Genomic DNA, 17,247 nt, shown 5'->3' with positions numbered 1-17,247 from the left:
GCAGCCACAACACAGCAGGTACAGACTATAGATCCACATCAGTCTTCAATTCCAAATGAACATTTGGAATTGATGGCTGTTATGTCAAAGCTCAAAACATCTATCTTGAAGCAAACATACATAGGATAATTGAAGTGACCAAGAGTCCAAGACAGAACATACAAACTGTAGATTCACATCAGCATTCAATTCCAGAGCCAGAAACGTCACTGAACATGATGAACCATTGGGTCCCAAAATGTCAGCAATAGTACAACTTGAATCACATTAGTATACAACACAAGCAGCAGCAGCTCAGCCAAAAAAAATTGTTCCTACCTTGAGCCGTCTCCTACTTGACTTCATCAGTTGTATAAGTCAAGAGATGGGTCAAACTTTGGAACCCATGGATAGAACCTGTCTCTAGTTCATCCCCGGATGAGCCGTGCAACGGCATCTCTAGTTACGTTGACCCCATCTGGCTAGCTCGCCAGTACTTTCCGCCCCTGCTGCTCCCGGTGTTATTGGCAGTGACCGACCAACCCCATTCTCCCGGCTGCCATCTTCTCATTCACGCTTGGTAGCCCCACATACAGTTGGAAAAGTTTTCATCCTGGTTGATATACGGTAGCATTCTGGTGTAGAGCAGAGGCCAGGGACTTCTGTAGAGCAGGCTTTAGGGTCCAGCATTCACAGCTGTATAGGAGAACGAACTCTACAGGAGAAGAATCAATCAATCAATCAAACCTTATTTATACAGTATGGCACACTTAATAAGTACTGTAGTCGACCAAAGTGCTGTACAGGTCAAGAAACAATACAACAAAACAATAAAATCAAATACAATCAAACAAACAATCAAACAGAAGGTGATCAAGTTAAAATATAGCTCGGCTGTGATTAAAAGCCAGGTCGAAAAATTGAGTCTTAGGCAAGGACTTAAAAACCTCGATGGACTGGACGGATTGAATGTGAAGGGGAAGATCATTCCAGAGCCTGGGGGCAGCCACAGCAAAAGCACGGCCCTGGCTTTCAGTCGGGCGGTTGGCTGAGTCAATAATGAGAGGTCAGCTGACCTTAAAGTTCTAACTGGGTTATGGCATTCAATGAGTTCAGCCAGGTAAAGGGGGGCCAGCCCATTGACGGATTTAAAGTTATCAAGTTATCAAGATTTTAAAATCGATCCTAAATTTGACAGGGAGCCAATGGGGTGAGGCCAGGACTGGGGAGATGTGGTCGCGCTTTTTGGTGCCTGTGAGGAGGCAAGCAGCAGCAATCTGGACTAACTGCAAGCACCTGACCAATGACTGGTCAATGCCAGAGTAGAGCATTGCAGTAGTCTAGCCTAAACCAAACAAAAGCATTTATTTTGTCCTCACTATCTGGTGGTATTTTAAAACATGCACACATTATAAAAGAGCCAGACCTAGAAATCTGACTAGGGTATGCCTTGAAAAGTTGAAATAAATTGAGATTAAATAGAAAGCTAGATGTATTCAGGTTGTAACACTCTAATATCACTTTAAATAAAATAATCATTGGTAAACAGTTAAGTATGAGGTTTCATACAAGTATATGTGGTGCTGAAATAAAACAATAAAAGTACATAGGAGTCATGCACACAGCTAGCCTTAGATGCTATAATAATAATAATAATAACTTTTCGGTTTCATGAATGGGCTGTCGGGTTGGTATTAATTGCAACTTGCAGATGCAGCATCAAACTCACCTGGAGAATAAACACAGTTGGAAAGAAAACAACAACACTGACAGCAATCTGGCAACACATTCTGTAAATGTTTTTAGCCTCTGGGGACACCGCCTCCTTTTTTTTGCGTAGAAACAGGAACTCAGTTTGACTCATCCCCCTTTTTAGTCCACTTCTTCCAAGTGTTTTGTGTGTACACTGTATTCCTATTTCCTCACAACATTACATGTTTAGGTCAGTTATGCTGACATAATCTGTCTTTAGAGATTACACTGACAGTGAAAACTCTACTCAACATGAGGTAGAATGTCTTTCACTTTCAAACATAACCGAGTCTGTTTGCAGGAAGAGGGCGGGGCAACCGGACACGTTTAAAGAGCTCGCGCGCGTGAAGCCTGCTTAGGGACTGTCTGCCAATAACCTGCATTCACAGAGTGTCTACTTTCAAGGGACTGACTAGTGACTAACACATTATTGTCTCCGCCAGGCCGTAAGGCATGGCGAGAGAGTATGTTTTACCCTCCGTCCGTGTGTCCGTCCGTCCGTCCGTCCGTGTGTCCGTGTGTTACCAGCTAATCTCCGGCACCGTTGGCCCGGTCGCTGCGCAACTTTGCACACACACTCCCTGGATGCCAAGTCAGAACCTCTGCCTCAAATTTTTCACATGGGCCTGTTATAGCGCCACCAGGAGGCCGATTTGTGCAAAACCCATTTTTTCACATTATTCCTACAGTTTTTAACCAAACGTCATGCAAATCGGTACACAGTATCTCTATAGTCATGTGATCAACCCTGATCTGTCCGATTTCCCATATTCCATCCTTATTGGTTAAGGTTGCCATCCAAAGTTTTCAGGATTGGTCCGTTTTGAACAAACTGCCTCAAACCATGAACGCAGCGTGCGATTTCCGTGAAATTTCACACGCACATTCCCACTAGGCCGAGGAAGAAATGCCACCCTTTTCACATTGGCCTGTTATAGCGCCACCAGCAGGTCTAATTTAGCAAAACACATTTTTGGAACAAAATGCTTCAAATCATGAATGCAGTGTCCGATTGCCGTGAACGACCTAAGAATAAATGGCACCCTTTTCACATTGGCCTATTGTAGCGCCACCAGGAGGCCACAATAGCCTACCCGACCTGGCGGAGACCTGTGCTCCGAGGAGCACTTTTTCTAGTTTTGTGCTGTTTTTCATTTTTCTGTTTTGTTTTGTAGACTATATTGCCCCTTTGAATGTTGCCCCCAGATGTTAAGGAAGCACACTTTAGATGAATGAATAACAAGAGAAATACTTTGTTTAAATTGTATAATGTTTGTTCAATTGTAGGCTACCAAACAACAAGAATACAGTCAAAGTGAAATAAGACAAAAAAAGCCATCACACTATACAGAACATACACACCATAAAAGGGCGACAGAAAAGAACATGGCGGCCGCGGCCTTTGAGTTCAATGAAGAAATGTCGCCTTGTTCAAGCTATAAAGGCAATTAATGGAACAGTAGGTCATTACCTTACATTATAAAAAACGTATACAATTTCAACGGGATATTAGTGCTTTGATACAATAAATAAATGATATACATTGGAGGTGGGGGAGTTGGTGGGTAAAGTGTATGGGGGGATTATGTTGGGGGGAGGGGGGTCTGGCAGTGTGTGTGTGTGGGGGGGGCTTCACGTAGGATGGGTCCAGACGCCCGCAGGGCACTTTTTTCTATGTAATTGAAATGTTGTGCCAACCTTAGCAATCCAAGTTGTGTGTACCTCATGGGAGCTGGTACAAGCATTTATCAACTGAGCTCATTTCTCCCTGCAACAGTCATTTGGCCTGACCACACTCACACAATGCTAGGTAAACATGTACTGTATGTGCTAGAGGGGGGCATGCTGTTCTCTCTGTCTGTATTATATCTGAACATATCAGGCTGTGAACTGCAAGGCAGATTTGGCATGTCTACTTTGTTCAAGACAGGAGATATAATGATTGGGGGCATTTTCCCTATTTTCAACAAACAAGTGGGCAGTACTTCTACATTTGAGAGAGAGCCATCTGAAGTAAAGTGTGTGGGGTGAGTAGATTCTTAAATCTTCCCTCCATACAGCACTGTACATAGGCTCTGTTACTGTACATACAATAAAAACAACTCACTACTACTGAATCTACCATAAACCTTTATAGGTTTGACCTGCGAGCTTTTCGCTGGACCCAAGTGATGATATTTGCAATTGAAGAAATCAAGAAAGACCACACACTCCTTCCAAACATTTCCCTTGGATATAGTATCCTGAACTCATGTGCATCTCCTACCAACACTTTACGTGCTGGCTTAACATTAATGAGTAGGGCAGAGGAGCGAGGATCAACGTCCTCATGTCCTCCTGCTATATCTGCTCTGATAGCAGAGTCAGGATCATCTCAGTCTTTGGCTCTGGCTGTAACCCTTGGGCCATTCAGAGTACCATTGGTAAGGACATGTCCCCAAAAATATAACTGATTAAAGGAAATACATGTGTTGTAAAAACGTTTTCTTTTATGTTGGGTTTTTGGAATAATGCTACACAGTCAATAATACTATAATATATACCACTGTATGTTCTTCTTAATTCATTATCAATTACTTAAATTGACTAGTTAATCATGTTCTTGCCTTGTTTAGCCAAGTGATCTCTTTTATTTCTTTGCAGGTCAGTTACTTCTCAACATGTGCCTGTCTGAGTGACAAAGGTAAATACCCCACTTTTTTTAGGACAATACCCAGTGACTACTACCAAGCAAAGGCTTTAGCTGCTCTGGTCAAGCATTTTGGCTGGACTTGGATTGGGGCCATACAATCAGACAATGACTATGGGCGGAATGGGATCCTGGCCTTCACCAAAGAGGTGAATAAGCTGGGTGTTTGCATTGCATTTGTTGGAACTGTTCTACGGACATACAAAAGGGATAAAGTACTGGATGTTGTGGAAATGATCAAAGAGTCTACTGTGAAAGTCATCCTGGCATTTGTGCCAGAGGGGGATCTTTACCCGCTGATAAAGGAGATTGTGAAACAGAACATAACAGGCATTCAGTGGATTGCCAGTGAAGCCTGGGTAACCGCCGCACGGCCTTCCACACCTCATATTTACCGCTCTTTTGGCGGCGTGATAGGGTTTGTGGTTCCGAAAATGGCCATCCCGACACTAAGACCATTTCTTACAGGTATTAACCCTTACACTGAAACTAATGCAGCATATATACAGGATTTCTGGGAGAAAATGACAGGCTGTAGACCTCCTTTACCCGGAGATCTCCCTGGGAAAGAAGCAAGAAGTAGCATTTGCACTGGAACCGAGTCACTAACAAATTCTCAGAATGTATTCTTCAATGTCTCACATCTTAGGGTATCCTATAATGTCTATAAGGCCGTTTACGCGATTGCACATGCCCTTCACAATTTGGTATTTTGTCAACCTGCTGGTGCAGAACCTGTGAGACCATGTTTGGAGATATCAGAGATTCAACCGAGAATGGTGAGAAACACAAACTGGGTGATCAATAGCACTGCACTAATGTAAACATTCTCTGTATCAGACCTTACCCCCCTGTCTCTCTGATACCTCCCTCTTTTTAGGTCAGTGATCACTTGCAGAAGGTACGATTTACAAATAAATTTGGGGAGACTGTGTTTTTTGACCGGGATGGAGATCCCCCAGCATCTTATGAAATGATTAACTGGCAGCTGATAGATGGACAGGTGCAGCATGTGACAGTGGGCTACTTTGCTTCTGTTGCTAATGATGTTTATACGCTGGGAATCCAGGAGGACAACATAGTGTGGAGGACAGGGAAAATGGTAAAAAAAAAAATATATATATGTGTGTGTGTGTGTGTGTGTGTGTGTGTGTGTGTGTGTGTGTGTGTGTGTGTGTGTGTGTGTGTGTGTGTGTGTGTGTGCGTGTGCGTGTGACAGATTTTTTTCATGAGCACAAAAATATCAGACATTCAATTAACTATAATTTAACTAATTATAGTGCCCCAGTCTTTTTTGATTCACATTTAAAATTCTTCCTTTTTGTCTCCGCCAGGCCGTAAGGCATGGCGAGAGAGTATGTTTTACCCTCCGTCCGTGTGTCCGTCCGTGTGTCCGTCCGTGTGTCCGTCCGTGTGTTACCACCAAATCTCCGGCACCGTTGGCCCGGTCGCTGCGAAACTGTGCACACACACTCCCTGGATGCCAATTCAGAACCTCTGCCTCAAATTTTTCACATGGGCCTGTTATAGCGCCACCAGGAGGCCGATTTGTGCAAAACCCATTTTTTTCACATTATTCCTACAGTTTTTAACCAAACGTCATGCAAATCGGTACACAGTATCTCTATAGTCATGTGATCAACCCTGATCTGTCCGATTTCCCATATTCCATCCTTATTGGTTAAGGTTGCCATCCAAAGTTTGCAGGATTGGTCCGTTTTGAACAAACTGCCTCAAACCATGAACGCAGCGTGCGATTTCCGTGAAATTTCACACGCACATTCCCACTAGGCCGAGGAAGAAATGCCACCCTTTTCACATTGGCCTGTTATAGCGCCACCAGCAGGTCTAATTTAGCAAAACACATTTTTGGAACAAAATGCTTCAAATCATGAATGCAGTGTCCGATTGCCGTGAACGACCTAAGAATAAATGGCACCCTTTTCACATTGGCCTATTATAGCGCCACCAGGAGGCCACAATAACGTATCTGACCTGGCGGAGACCTGTGCTCCGAGGAGCACTTTATCTAGTTTCCTCTCTTTTCTTTCAGGTCCCAAAATCTGTATGTTCTAATATTTGTCCAGTGGGAACCAGGAAAGTTCAAATCAAGGGAAAACCTGTGTGCTGTTTTGACTGTGTATCATGTCCTGATGGAACCATAGCCAACTTAACAGGTAGACTATAATCATTTTTGGAAAGCAATTTATTCTTGTATTGCATATTTCCCATAAATCATTAAAATAACCTATTTTCCTGCATTCCTTATTTGTTTACACACTGTATGTCTATATGGTCCATACTGTAGGTGCAGCAGAGTGTACACCTTGCCCAGACGAATACTGGTCCAATGAAAAGAGAGACAAGTGCATTCTTAAAACCATTGAGTTCTTGTCCTATGAAGAGCCAATGGGAATAGCCCTTTCTGTGGTGTCCCTAGTAGGAGCCTGTCTGTCATTAGCCACTATGATGGTCTTTGTCCATTACAGAGAAACCCCTGTAATAAAGGCCAGTAACTCAGAGCTTAGTTGTCTGTTGTTATTTTCTCTTTTCATGTGTTTTCTCTGTCCCCTCACCTTTATTGGGAGACCCACAGTCTGGACGTGCATGCTTCGTCACACAGCATTTGGGGTGACCTTTGCACTCTGTATGTCTTGCATCTTGGGGAAGACTATTGTAGTGGTGACAGCTTTCAAAGCCAACCGGCCCGGTAATAATATGGCAGAAAAGTTTGGTCCTGCCCAGCAGAGAATAATAGTTTGCTCTTGCACTTTGGTTCAGGTAGTTATATGCCTGCTCTGGCTAAAATTAAACCCTCCTTTCCCAGACATGGTTTTCAGGTATAGCACTAGGAAAATTGTCCTTGAATGTAACACTGGTTCTGAGGCTGCCTTCTATGCAGTATTGGGCTATATAGGGATCCTTGCAGCAATATGTTTGGCACTTGCATTTCTTGCCCGAAACCTTCCTGATAACTTTAATGAAGCCAAATGTATCACCTTCAGCATGCTGATATTCTGTGCTGTGTGGATCACCTTTATCCCAGCTTACGTCAGCTCTCCTGGGAAGTTCACTGTAGCTGTGGAGATATTTGCTATATTGTCTTCTGCATTTGGTTTACTAATTACTATTTTTGCTCCGAAATGTTACATAATATTAATTAAGCCAGAAAGAAATACAAAAAATCATGTGATGGGGAAAATCTGAACAAACATACGGTATATGTTTCATGAGCATTATTTTATATTTTGATATAGTATAAAATACTAATCGACACATTTTCTGCGGTAGACCTTAGTTATTCACATTTTATGTTTGATCATCCATATGCCTGGCACTTAATCCATAACTGTTGCAATACTGTCCATGCATTTATAGTGTGAGGGGGAGACTCTGAATAGGAGAACACTGTGTAACTATACTGTGCATACAAAGTTGCAATACTTTATTTAAAAAGTTATATTATTGACTTGTATCTGCCTGAATCACTTTGTTCTCAGTTGTAAATGAAGCCAATGGCCTTGATAGTGTTAGATATGCACTACCTGTAATGAGTAATTTTCAGATAAAACAAATTATGCTCATCCATGAAATTCACTACACAAGATTTTATGTGCTATAACTTTGTATACCTTTAGATTTTCATAAATAAATATTTTAAACAAAACATTTTAATGTTTGCATTATTATATCACTAGACCGGTGCCTGTTGGGTACCAGCCCATTCGGGAATGATTCAAGTTGGGAACAGTGCAAACAGGGAATGCATGCCCCACTCTGTTATGCAATATACTCATTGTCTCCGCCAGGCCGAAAGGCATGGCGAGAGAGTATGTTTTACCCCCTGTCCGTCCGTCCGTGTGTCCGTGTGTCCGTCCGTGTGTCCGTCCGTCATTCGATCTGTCTGTGTACAGCTAATCTCCGGCACCGTTGGCTTGCTCGCAGCCAAACTGTGCACACACAGTCCCTGGATACCAGAGCAGAACCTCTGCCCCAAATTTTTCACAGGGGCCTGTTATAGCGCCACCAGGAGGCCAATTTGTGCAAAACACATTTTTTGACAGTACTCCTACAGATTTTGTCCAAAAATCCCACAAATCGGTACACAGTATCTCTACAGTCATTAAACGAAACAGGTCTTTCAGATTTCTCATATTCCATCCTGATTGGCTAAAAATGTCTTCCAAAGTTTGCAGGAGTGCTCCGTTTTGAACAAAATGCCTCAAATCATGAACACAGCATGCACTTTCCGAGAAATTTTGCAAGCACATTCCCATTAGGCCGAGGAAGAACTACCATTTGAACATTTTTAAATCAGCCTCATGGTGGCGCTATAACAGGCCGATTCGTGTTTTTACCTATAATTGCACCGATCTGTGTAAAACTTTGTATGCACACTCCCTATAGGTCAAGGAAAAACCTTTGCCCTGCATTTTTCACATCTGCCTTTTATAGCGCCACCAGGAGGCCGACTTGTGTAAAACACATTTTTTTATACTACTCCTTCCAATTGTATCCAAATTTCACGCAAATCGGTACACATGATCTCTATAGTCATGTGATCACGACGGATGTGTTTGATTTTTCATACTCCATACTGATTGGCCAAAATTGACATCTAAAGTTTGCATTATTGGCTTGTTTTGAACAAAATTCTGCAAATCATGAACGCACCGTCCAATTGCGCTCAAACTTTGCACGCACATTCACACTATGTTGAGGAACAAATGCCACCCTTTTAACATTGGCCTGTTATAGCGCCACCAACAGGTCTAATTCAGCAAAACACATGTTTTTGACAAAATGCCTCAAATCATGAATGCAGTCAGTGTCCGATTGTCGTGCAAGGCCTAAGAAGAAATGGCACCCTTTTCACGTTGGCCTATTATAGCGCCACCAGGAGGCCACAGTAGCCTACCTGACCTGGCGGAGACCTGTGCTCCGAGGAGCACTTTTTCTAGTTATACTTTGTGAGAGTAGCCGTTGTGACCGTCTGTCTGTGTCCCTTTTGTGCCCATATGGAAAAGTCCTTGTGCAGTGGTAAATGTCTGTGGAGAATGTATGGAGAGTCTGAAGAGTGCAAACTGACTGTGTTGGGTGTGGGGAATTCAACTTGTGTGGGGAATTTGCCAAATCAAGCTTGAGCTTGGGTTGCCATGGCAATCAGTTGGCTCATTTGGGCTATGGCCGAGCCTTTTGTACAACTAAAGGCCCTCACATCTAGAGTTCGGGCCACTACACGGCCCTCACACCTACGATGCACCGCTGATCTGACTGATATGCACATATATGGAAATCTCTGTATCTGTCAGTCCTTGTAACCTTTATGCCCATACAGTATATGGAGATCTCTGTATTTGTCAGTCCTTGTCTTTATGCCCATATATAGAGATCCTTGATGTCACCAGTATATGCCCATATATGGGCATACTCGCTTTTGTGCCCATATATGGAGCTGTCTAAAATGGTTCCGTGCATAACTGCAGTTCCACGTGTTTCTGGTTTAAATCTGCTGATTGCAGTTACGCATAGAGACAAAGAAGGAGCCTAGAGCCTGTAATCAATGTCTTTCAACAGGAAGCGCCATAACCACTGATTGGCCAACATCTATTAGATTGAGGCCTTAATGAGTGCATATACTGCAAGGACAAGGACAATTATTTATTTTAAATTATTTTCTTTATTTGTGACTTGATACATACATACATACATACATACATACATACATACTAGGGCTTTCACGACTAGAGATTTTTACTGGTCGACTACTGGTCGAATGATTTTTTTTATCAACTATTCGACTAGTTGCTAAAAATAAATAAATAATACAAATAAAAAAAAGTTTTTCCATGGTTTTAATGCCATTACTATACTATTATCCTCCTGCCTTTATTTTTTATGAAAAGGGGGTCAAAAGTATGCCCAATAATAGCCTATTATTGGGCAATAACCCCCCCACCCCACCCCGCATTTTTTAAAATAGGTAAATATCGACTAGTCGACTACCACTGGGTCAAATTAGTCGACCAGTAAAAATCTCTAGTCGTGAAAGCCCTATCGACTAGCACCAACAAGGTTGACTAGTGGTTATACTAGTCAGTCGACTAGTTGGTGAAAGCCCTGATACATACATACATATGGTACATACATATGGTACATACATATGATACATACATACATACATACATACATACATACATACATACATACATACATACATACATACATACATACATACATACATACATACATACATACATACATACATACATACATACATACATACATACATACATACATACATTTTCACTTGCGCATCATATTTTTCTTACTGTTTTGTTCTGGTTTCAGAATTATAATGTAGCACTTAGGTGCAAAGATACAAAAGAGAAGGCCAAAAGCTGAGGCAAGAATGGCAAAAATATGAACAGCTACAGTGTATTTGCCAGCTGTGCTCACATAGACTGGAATAAACGTAATCCACACAGCAAAGAATATCAGCATGCTGAAGGTGATGAACTTGGCCTCGTTAAAATTGTCCGGTAACGTCCGGGCCAAAAAGGCCATGAGGAAGCACAAACAAGCCAGTAGCCCAATGTAACCTAGAACACACCAGAAGCCAACCTCTGAGCCAGTAGCACACTCAATGATGATGGTGGCGCTGACGTGACCTGTGTTATGGTTGGCATATGGTGGACTGGTGAGCAGCCAGATAAGACAAATTAACCCCTGAGTGGTGGGAAGATGACAGAACATTTGCATTAGTACGATTATTTAACCACATTATATCATCGCTGTCGGGCAGACGTCTTGTAATCTCCATAGTTCATCATTTTTTCATACATTATTGTCTCCGCCAGGCCGAAAGGCATGGCGAGAGAGTATGTTTTACCCTCCGTCCGTCCGTCCGTGTGTGTGTGTGTGTCCTGTCCGTGTGTTAGCAGCTAATCTCTGGCACCGTTGGCCCGGTCGCTGCAAAACTGTGCACACACACTCCCTGGATGCCAATTCAGAACCTCTGCCTCACATTTTTCACATGGGCCTGTTATAGCGCCACCTGGAGGCCGATTTGTGCAAAACCCATTTTTTACATTACTCCTACAGATTTTATCCAAACGTCATGCAAATCGGTACACAGTATCTCTGTAGTCATGTGATCAACACGGATCCGTCCGATTTCGCATATTCCATCCTCATTGGCTAAGGTTTGCTTCCAAAATTTGCAGGGTTGGTCCGTTTTGAACAAAATGCCTCAAATCATGAATGCAGCTTGCGATTTCCGTGAAATTTCACAAACACATTCCCACTAGGCCAAGGAAGAAATGCCACCCTTTTTCACATTGGCCTATTATAGCGCCACCAGGAGGCCACAATAACGTACCTGACCTGGCGGAGACCTGTGCTCCGAGGAGCACTTTTTCTAGTTGTCTATTTTATACTTTGTTATATGACATTGCCATGCGAAAGTCTAGCGAAAACAGCACATCTTCAAGCTCAAAACACATCACAATGTAATGTGCTATTTTTGCTATGTTTGAAAGATATGGGAAAAACATATTTGTAATTAAATATTTAACGATGAAAACAAGAGCTTGTAGCTAAATAATACTGCACTTGATCCATTGGGTTTACAGGTTATTTTTTCCATTTTCTGAAATGGAAACGGTTTTCTGAAATATAACGGTTTTGGACATGCGGGTGTTATGCCCAACAGTATCATTTAGTAAGGTGTTCAAATACAACATAGAGTACATTTTGAAAGAAAATATATTTCTACCTGGACAAGTGTACATATTAATACACTCGCTCTCTGTTGATTGGGTCCAAACCACTTCATGACATCACTTCCTGGCAACGTGGCTCTGAAGGCCATTAGGACAACCATAGTTTTGGCCAGGAGGCAGGAAATGCATAGGGCAAAGCTGATCCCAAAGGCTGGGTAACGGATACGGCAGAGCCAATCAGAGGGCTCACCAATAAACAACAGGCCAATGAGGAAACAAATGGCAAGGAACAGCAGAAGAAAGAAGCTCAGTTCCATGTTGTTGGCCCGTACTAAGGGTGAATCTCTATGTGAGAAAAATATCACCAGGGTGGAGAGAGAGATACAAGCTCCAACGAGAGATACAACACACAGAACAATGCCCATAGGCTCATGATAGGAAAGGAACTCAATAGCCTTTGGGGTGCAGAGATCTTTAGCTTCATTGGGCCATGTGTCCTCTGAGCAACGTGAACAGTCTAAAGAATCTGTTTAAGAAGGAGAAAGAATAGACCATGTTAGTGCAAATCCAGACAGTTCCGAAATATACCAACGACATCATTGGTGGTAATTTCCAACTACCTAACTATATATATATATATATATATATATATATATATATATATATATATATATATATATATATATATATATATAATAATAAATTATATATATATATATATATATATATATATATATATAAATATATATATATATATATATATATATATATATATATAATTTATATATATATAAATAATAATAATAGTTATTAGTATTAGTATTTTTATTATTTTTAATTGAGGGAAGAGCAATTTGCCTTCATGTTAACTTTCTAGGAAGAAAAGGGTTGTACTGTAATTAGCTTTGAATCCCACCGATGATGTAATTGTTAAGCAGAACTATCCATAGCCCATCTCTGAGACACAGAGCTAGAAGAAGGAAATGGTACTATCTTAAAATAAGCATTAGAGGACCAACTAGAAAAAGTGCTCCTCAGAGCACAGGTCTCCGCCAGGTCAGGTAGGTTATTGTGGGCCAGCAATGTTGATGGAATAAACAGAATCGGACAAAAAACATTTTTTTGCACAAATTGACCTCCTGGTGGCGCTATAACAGGCCGATCGGGCCAACGGTGCCAGAGGTTAGCTGCTCACAGACAGATGGACGGACACACACACACACACACACACACACACACACAAACACACACACACACACACACACACACACACACACACACACACACACACACACACACACACACACACACACACACACACACACACAGACACACACACACACATTGTATACATTTGCTCTTTGAGAAAAGGCTGAAAAAGACTGTTTCAGTACATACCAGTCTTATTGCTGACCTCCCCTTCAGCACAGGTGACACAGTCAAAACAGCAGACAGGTTGTCCCTTCCTCCTGGCTACACGTGTGCCTGGAGGACAGCTGTCACTGCATACAGACTGCACTGCCTGAGAGGCAGAGGTAAGCCACTCAGAAAGACACTGATTGTATATAGTATGTTGCTCAATCATACTGGAACTTCACATAATACCACAATTAGATGCATATGAATGTGGCAGTACTGTATATGATAAAGACACAAGTGTGTTCTATACAGTGCAGTATGGTGTTCTGTTTACTCTAACTCCAATAAACAATGTTTTAAGATAAAAAAATATATATATCAAAGGTTTTCTGCTGGGAACTAACTCGATGTTGTAATTTGTATGTAAAATGTTCTTGTATGACTAGTCTTTAAACAGCATGTGCTGAATAGTTTCCAAACTAATACAAGCAGATCCGCTAATGCATTAATTAAAAACACATAAAACAGTCTACAAGGGAGGAATGGTCTCAGGCCCTTTTTCAGAGAACACACCTGGTGCCCAACAGGCCACTGAATAGCTGTGGCATTTATGACCAAGCTACGCCCAGAAGCCGATGAAGCATCATAGAAGCCAACTTTGTCCAACTGCAGCGAGCCATCGGGCCCTCTTTGCCAGTTCATGAGGTCATAGAAGGCAATGGGATCACCATTCTCATCAAAGTTAACCTTCTCCCCAAGTGTAGAAAAATGTGCATGTTTCATATAGTAGAAAAGCTGGAGGAAAAAACGTCATATCAGTGTACATTTTCCTTAAAAGCAATTAAAAGAGATTGAGAATTTTTGTTTCATTCAGATTTAAGTATGTCAATTGAAACCACTCTAACCTGCCAAGGTTTAACCTTCTTTGGATCCCCACAAGTGCGATTAGAGAAAGGTCCTTGTCCTGCGATACAGTTACTCATGTCCTGCAGAGCATGGGCCACCAAGTATACCGCCTTGTAGACATTATAAGACACCCTGAGCTGAGTAATATCAGAATAGGTTGAGTAAACATCCTCTAAGTCTTCCATCCCATTGCATGGTTCACGTTGGTAGCTGCCCCCATGATTGTGTGTGTTCATGGACCCATTCAGCTTGCAATTAAACGTCTCTTCCCAAAACTCTGTCAGAAATGTTGACTCACGAATGTAAGATGGTCCAAGTCTAGTCAGATATTCCTTCAGTCCTGGAATTACATCAGCCCGCCGGATGCCAAATCCTAAAGTTCCAGTCAGGAGATCACCAAACTCTTCCCAAAGTGACTTTGCTGTTGCCCAGGCCTCACTGGCAATCCACTGTAGGCCAGTGACATTCCTTCGCCTAATCTCTCTCAAGATGCTTTGGAGCTCAGACTCGGCAGAGAAGTTAAGGATGACCTTAGAGGAAGAGTCCTATGCAGAGAAAATTGCTAATAACTTTAAATTATGTCCTTTAACATTTGTTGTAATGTAACATAGAAATCTTCAAAGAAATATATTTTAAATCTTAATGGCTCACACGCAGCACTTTATGCCAAATTTATATTTCAGCATATGAAAACAACCAATGTGTTGCATTTTTTACTTGAACATATGTCATGATGAAATATAAAATAGATTTAGAGTCTCAACCCGGCACCTATGATCGTATACAGGCTCTGTATAACTGTAATCACAAATTTCCCGAAGGTGACATACTTATTTCCGTTTCCATTTCAGTTTCCCTTTGCTTCGCTTGATTTAGCTTGACAGCAGATTAAAACAGAAAACACATGAAGGTATGGGAAACTGAACTGGAAATGAAAACGGGTAATATTATGCCAACCTGGTCCTGGACAGTGCTATGAAACCAATAACCATAGCATAGTAATGAATGAGAAATAATCACCTACAAGTACCTCAATAACATTGAGTAGGTCATTTAGCGCCTGCCGAGTCAGGACTTCAGGGTAGAAGTGTGTATAGGCAGGACACACATGATACTGTGCTAATTCCTGGAGGAAAAGCTGGATGGCAAAGCGTGCATAGTCTGATTCCACCCCTATGACACCCACCCAAGTCCAGCCAAAGTAGCTGACCAGCCGGGCTAGGGCTCTGACCTGGAAGGCATCACTGGGCATGGTGCGCATGAATGTGGGGAACTCCCTTTGGTTGCTCAGACAACTGCAAGATGCAAAATAGCTCACCTGACAGTGAGAATAACAGTTGACCTTCTATTTCAAGTGGGGTAATTTATACAGACTGCAGTTTAAAGATTAAATATTGTTGAAGGCATAGCTGATGGCTCAAAATACACTTATTCTAACATAGTGGCAGTCGAAACCTGATATGATTAATCAAAAATATATATTTTGTCAGTAATAATGTTTGTAAGAAAACAATGTCAATATATTTGTATATCACTCACAACATATTTGTAATACAGTTGTTACTGTGCTATTGCATAAATATAACAAATGTGTGATATTAATAGCCTTATGATTATATATTACAAAATGTAGGCCTGTTTAGAAGGAAATAAATAGCAATGGCCTAGAAGTATCAAATTACAGCAGTACAGATTAACAATAAATTAACAAAGTTAAGTTATTACTTAAAAGTAATAAGACTAATGAGTCAAAATATGGTGATAGTTGAACACTCCATATACCACTGAATATGACATACCGTATATAATGTACTGTAAAGCACAGTATCACACATCAGCTGAAATCTAATGTGAATTCATACAACACTAGAGTTCACATAGCCTCACCAGAGGGATCTGGAAGGAACCCAGAGTTCGTAGCACAGCCATAGACACCCCAGAAGCAGCGTCTCCTATGATAACCGGGGAGTCAGTCCTGCCTGTGGCACCACAGCCTAAACCTAAACCAGTGCTCCTTAGATCTCTGTCTGTCTTCAGATCCCTGTCTCTCTCTTCTCTCAAGGCTCTGGAATCTCTCTCTGGCTGTCCGTTCACCAACAGCAGAGCCCCTCTCAGAGACACAGATATGTCATTGCAACTATCTCGAATGTGAAAACCCAGCTTCAGCTGTGGGAGGAGGTCACTGCGATGGTTGATCTCTTTGATTGCAAAGGTCATGGTCTGCATCCAACGCAAGGCTCGGGCGCTGAAACTTTATTTATTGAATGGACAGGTCAGTGTGACCGAAAAATACATTACATGCTGCAAACACATGAACATACTATTGCCTATATTAGACATTTAAATGTTTACTTACTACTTATATGTAGGAGGATTTGGTTTGGAATTATATGTTGAAATAGTAGATATTGGACTATAGTGTAGAGGGAATAAACCCCCTAGAACCACATCTCCATCTTCATAAAGGCTGTCTGTCTCCTCTTGTCCCATGAAAAAGCAATCTGTCAGGATGGCAGATGAGCCAATCTTGCCCCTATAGAGAAGAATGCACAGCAGCACAAGAAAATTGGTAGCAATGTATGCCATGACTTGCACAAATCTCAAATGTAACAATCCGAAATACTTCTACTTGTGTCCCAATTTTAAATGTTTCGGTTATTGAATCTGAGTAACCACACTTTCCACTGGCTACACAGAAGGTAGATAATGCAAGACTTTTATATACTTAGTCCGCACAAATCTGAGCGTTACGCCCAGATAGATATGACATCAGACCCTTGAATTCTGGGGGTAGGGCATTATCAACTAATCAAAATTAGTTGTGTCTGTTTTGGCCTG

At 41.6% G+C, this 17,247-nt stretch overlaps 2 protein-coding genes across 2 annotated transcripts; one reads left to right on the top strand and one right to left on the bottom strand.

Moving 5' to 3' along the window:
* Window positions 1–1,983: 1,983 nt before the first annotated feature.
* olfcn1 (olfactory receptor C family, n1) lies at window positions 1,984–7,627 on the top strand (the record flags this gene model as incomplete). Its single annotated transcript, XM_084064660.1, has 6 exons — window positions 1,984–1,988; window positions 3,869–4,154; window positions 4,375–5,199; window positions 5,301–5,522; window positions 6,474–6,597; window positions 6,729–7,627. The coding sequence occupies 6 exons, from the start codon at window positions 1,984–1,986 to the stop codon at window positions 7,625–7,627; spliced, it is 2,361 nt and encodes a 786-aa protein (XP_083920786.1).
* A 3,099-nt stretch (window positions 7,628–10,726) lies between these two features.
* LOC311050574 (extracellular calcium-sensing receptor-like) lies at window positions 10,727–16,626 on the bottom strand (the record flags this gene model as incomplete). Its single annotated transcript, XM_084064659.1, has 7 exons — window positions 10,727–11,149; window positions 12,198–12,670; window positions 13,543–13,666; window positions 14,077–14,298; window positions 14,409–14,954; window positions 15,440–15,727; window positions 16,297–16,626. 7 exons carry the CDS (start codon window positions 16,624–16,626, stop codon window positions 10,727–10,729), a joined length of 2,406 nt encoding a protein of 801 aa, XP_083920785.1.
* Window positions 16,627–17,247: the final 621 nt, after the last annotated feature.

The sequence above is a fragment of the Gymnoscopelus microlampas genome (assembly GCF_963454915.1).
Source record: "Gymnoscopelus microlampas genome assembly, chromosome: 8".
NCBI lineage: Eukaryota > Metazoa > Chordata > Actinopteri > Myctophiformes > Myctophidae > Gymnoscopelus > Gymnoscopelus microlampas.
This window is presented reverse-complemented; position numbering and strand designations above follow the sequence as displayed.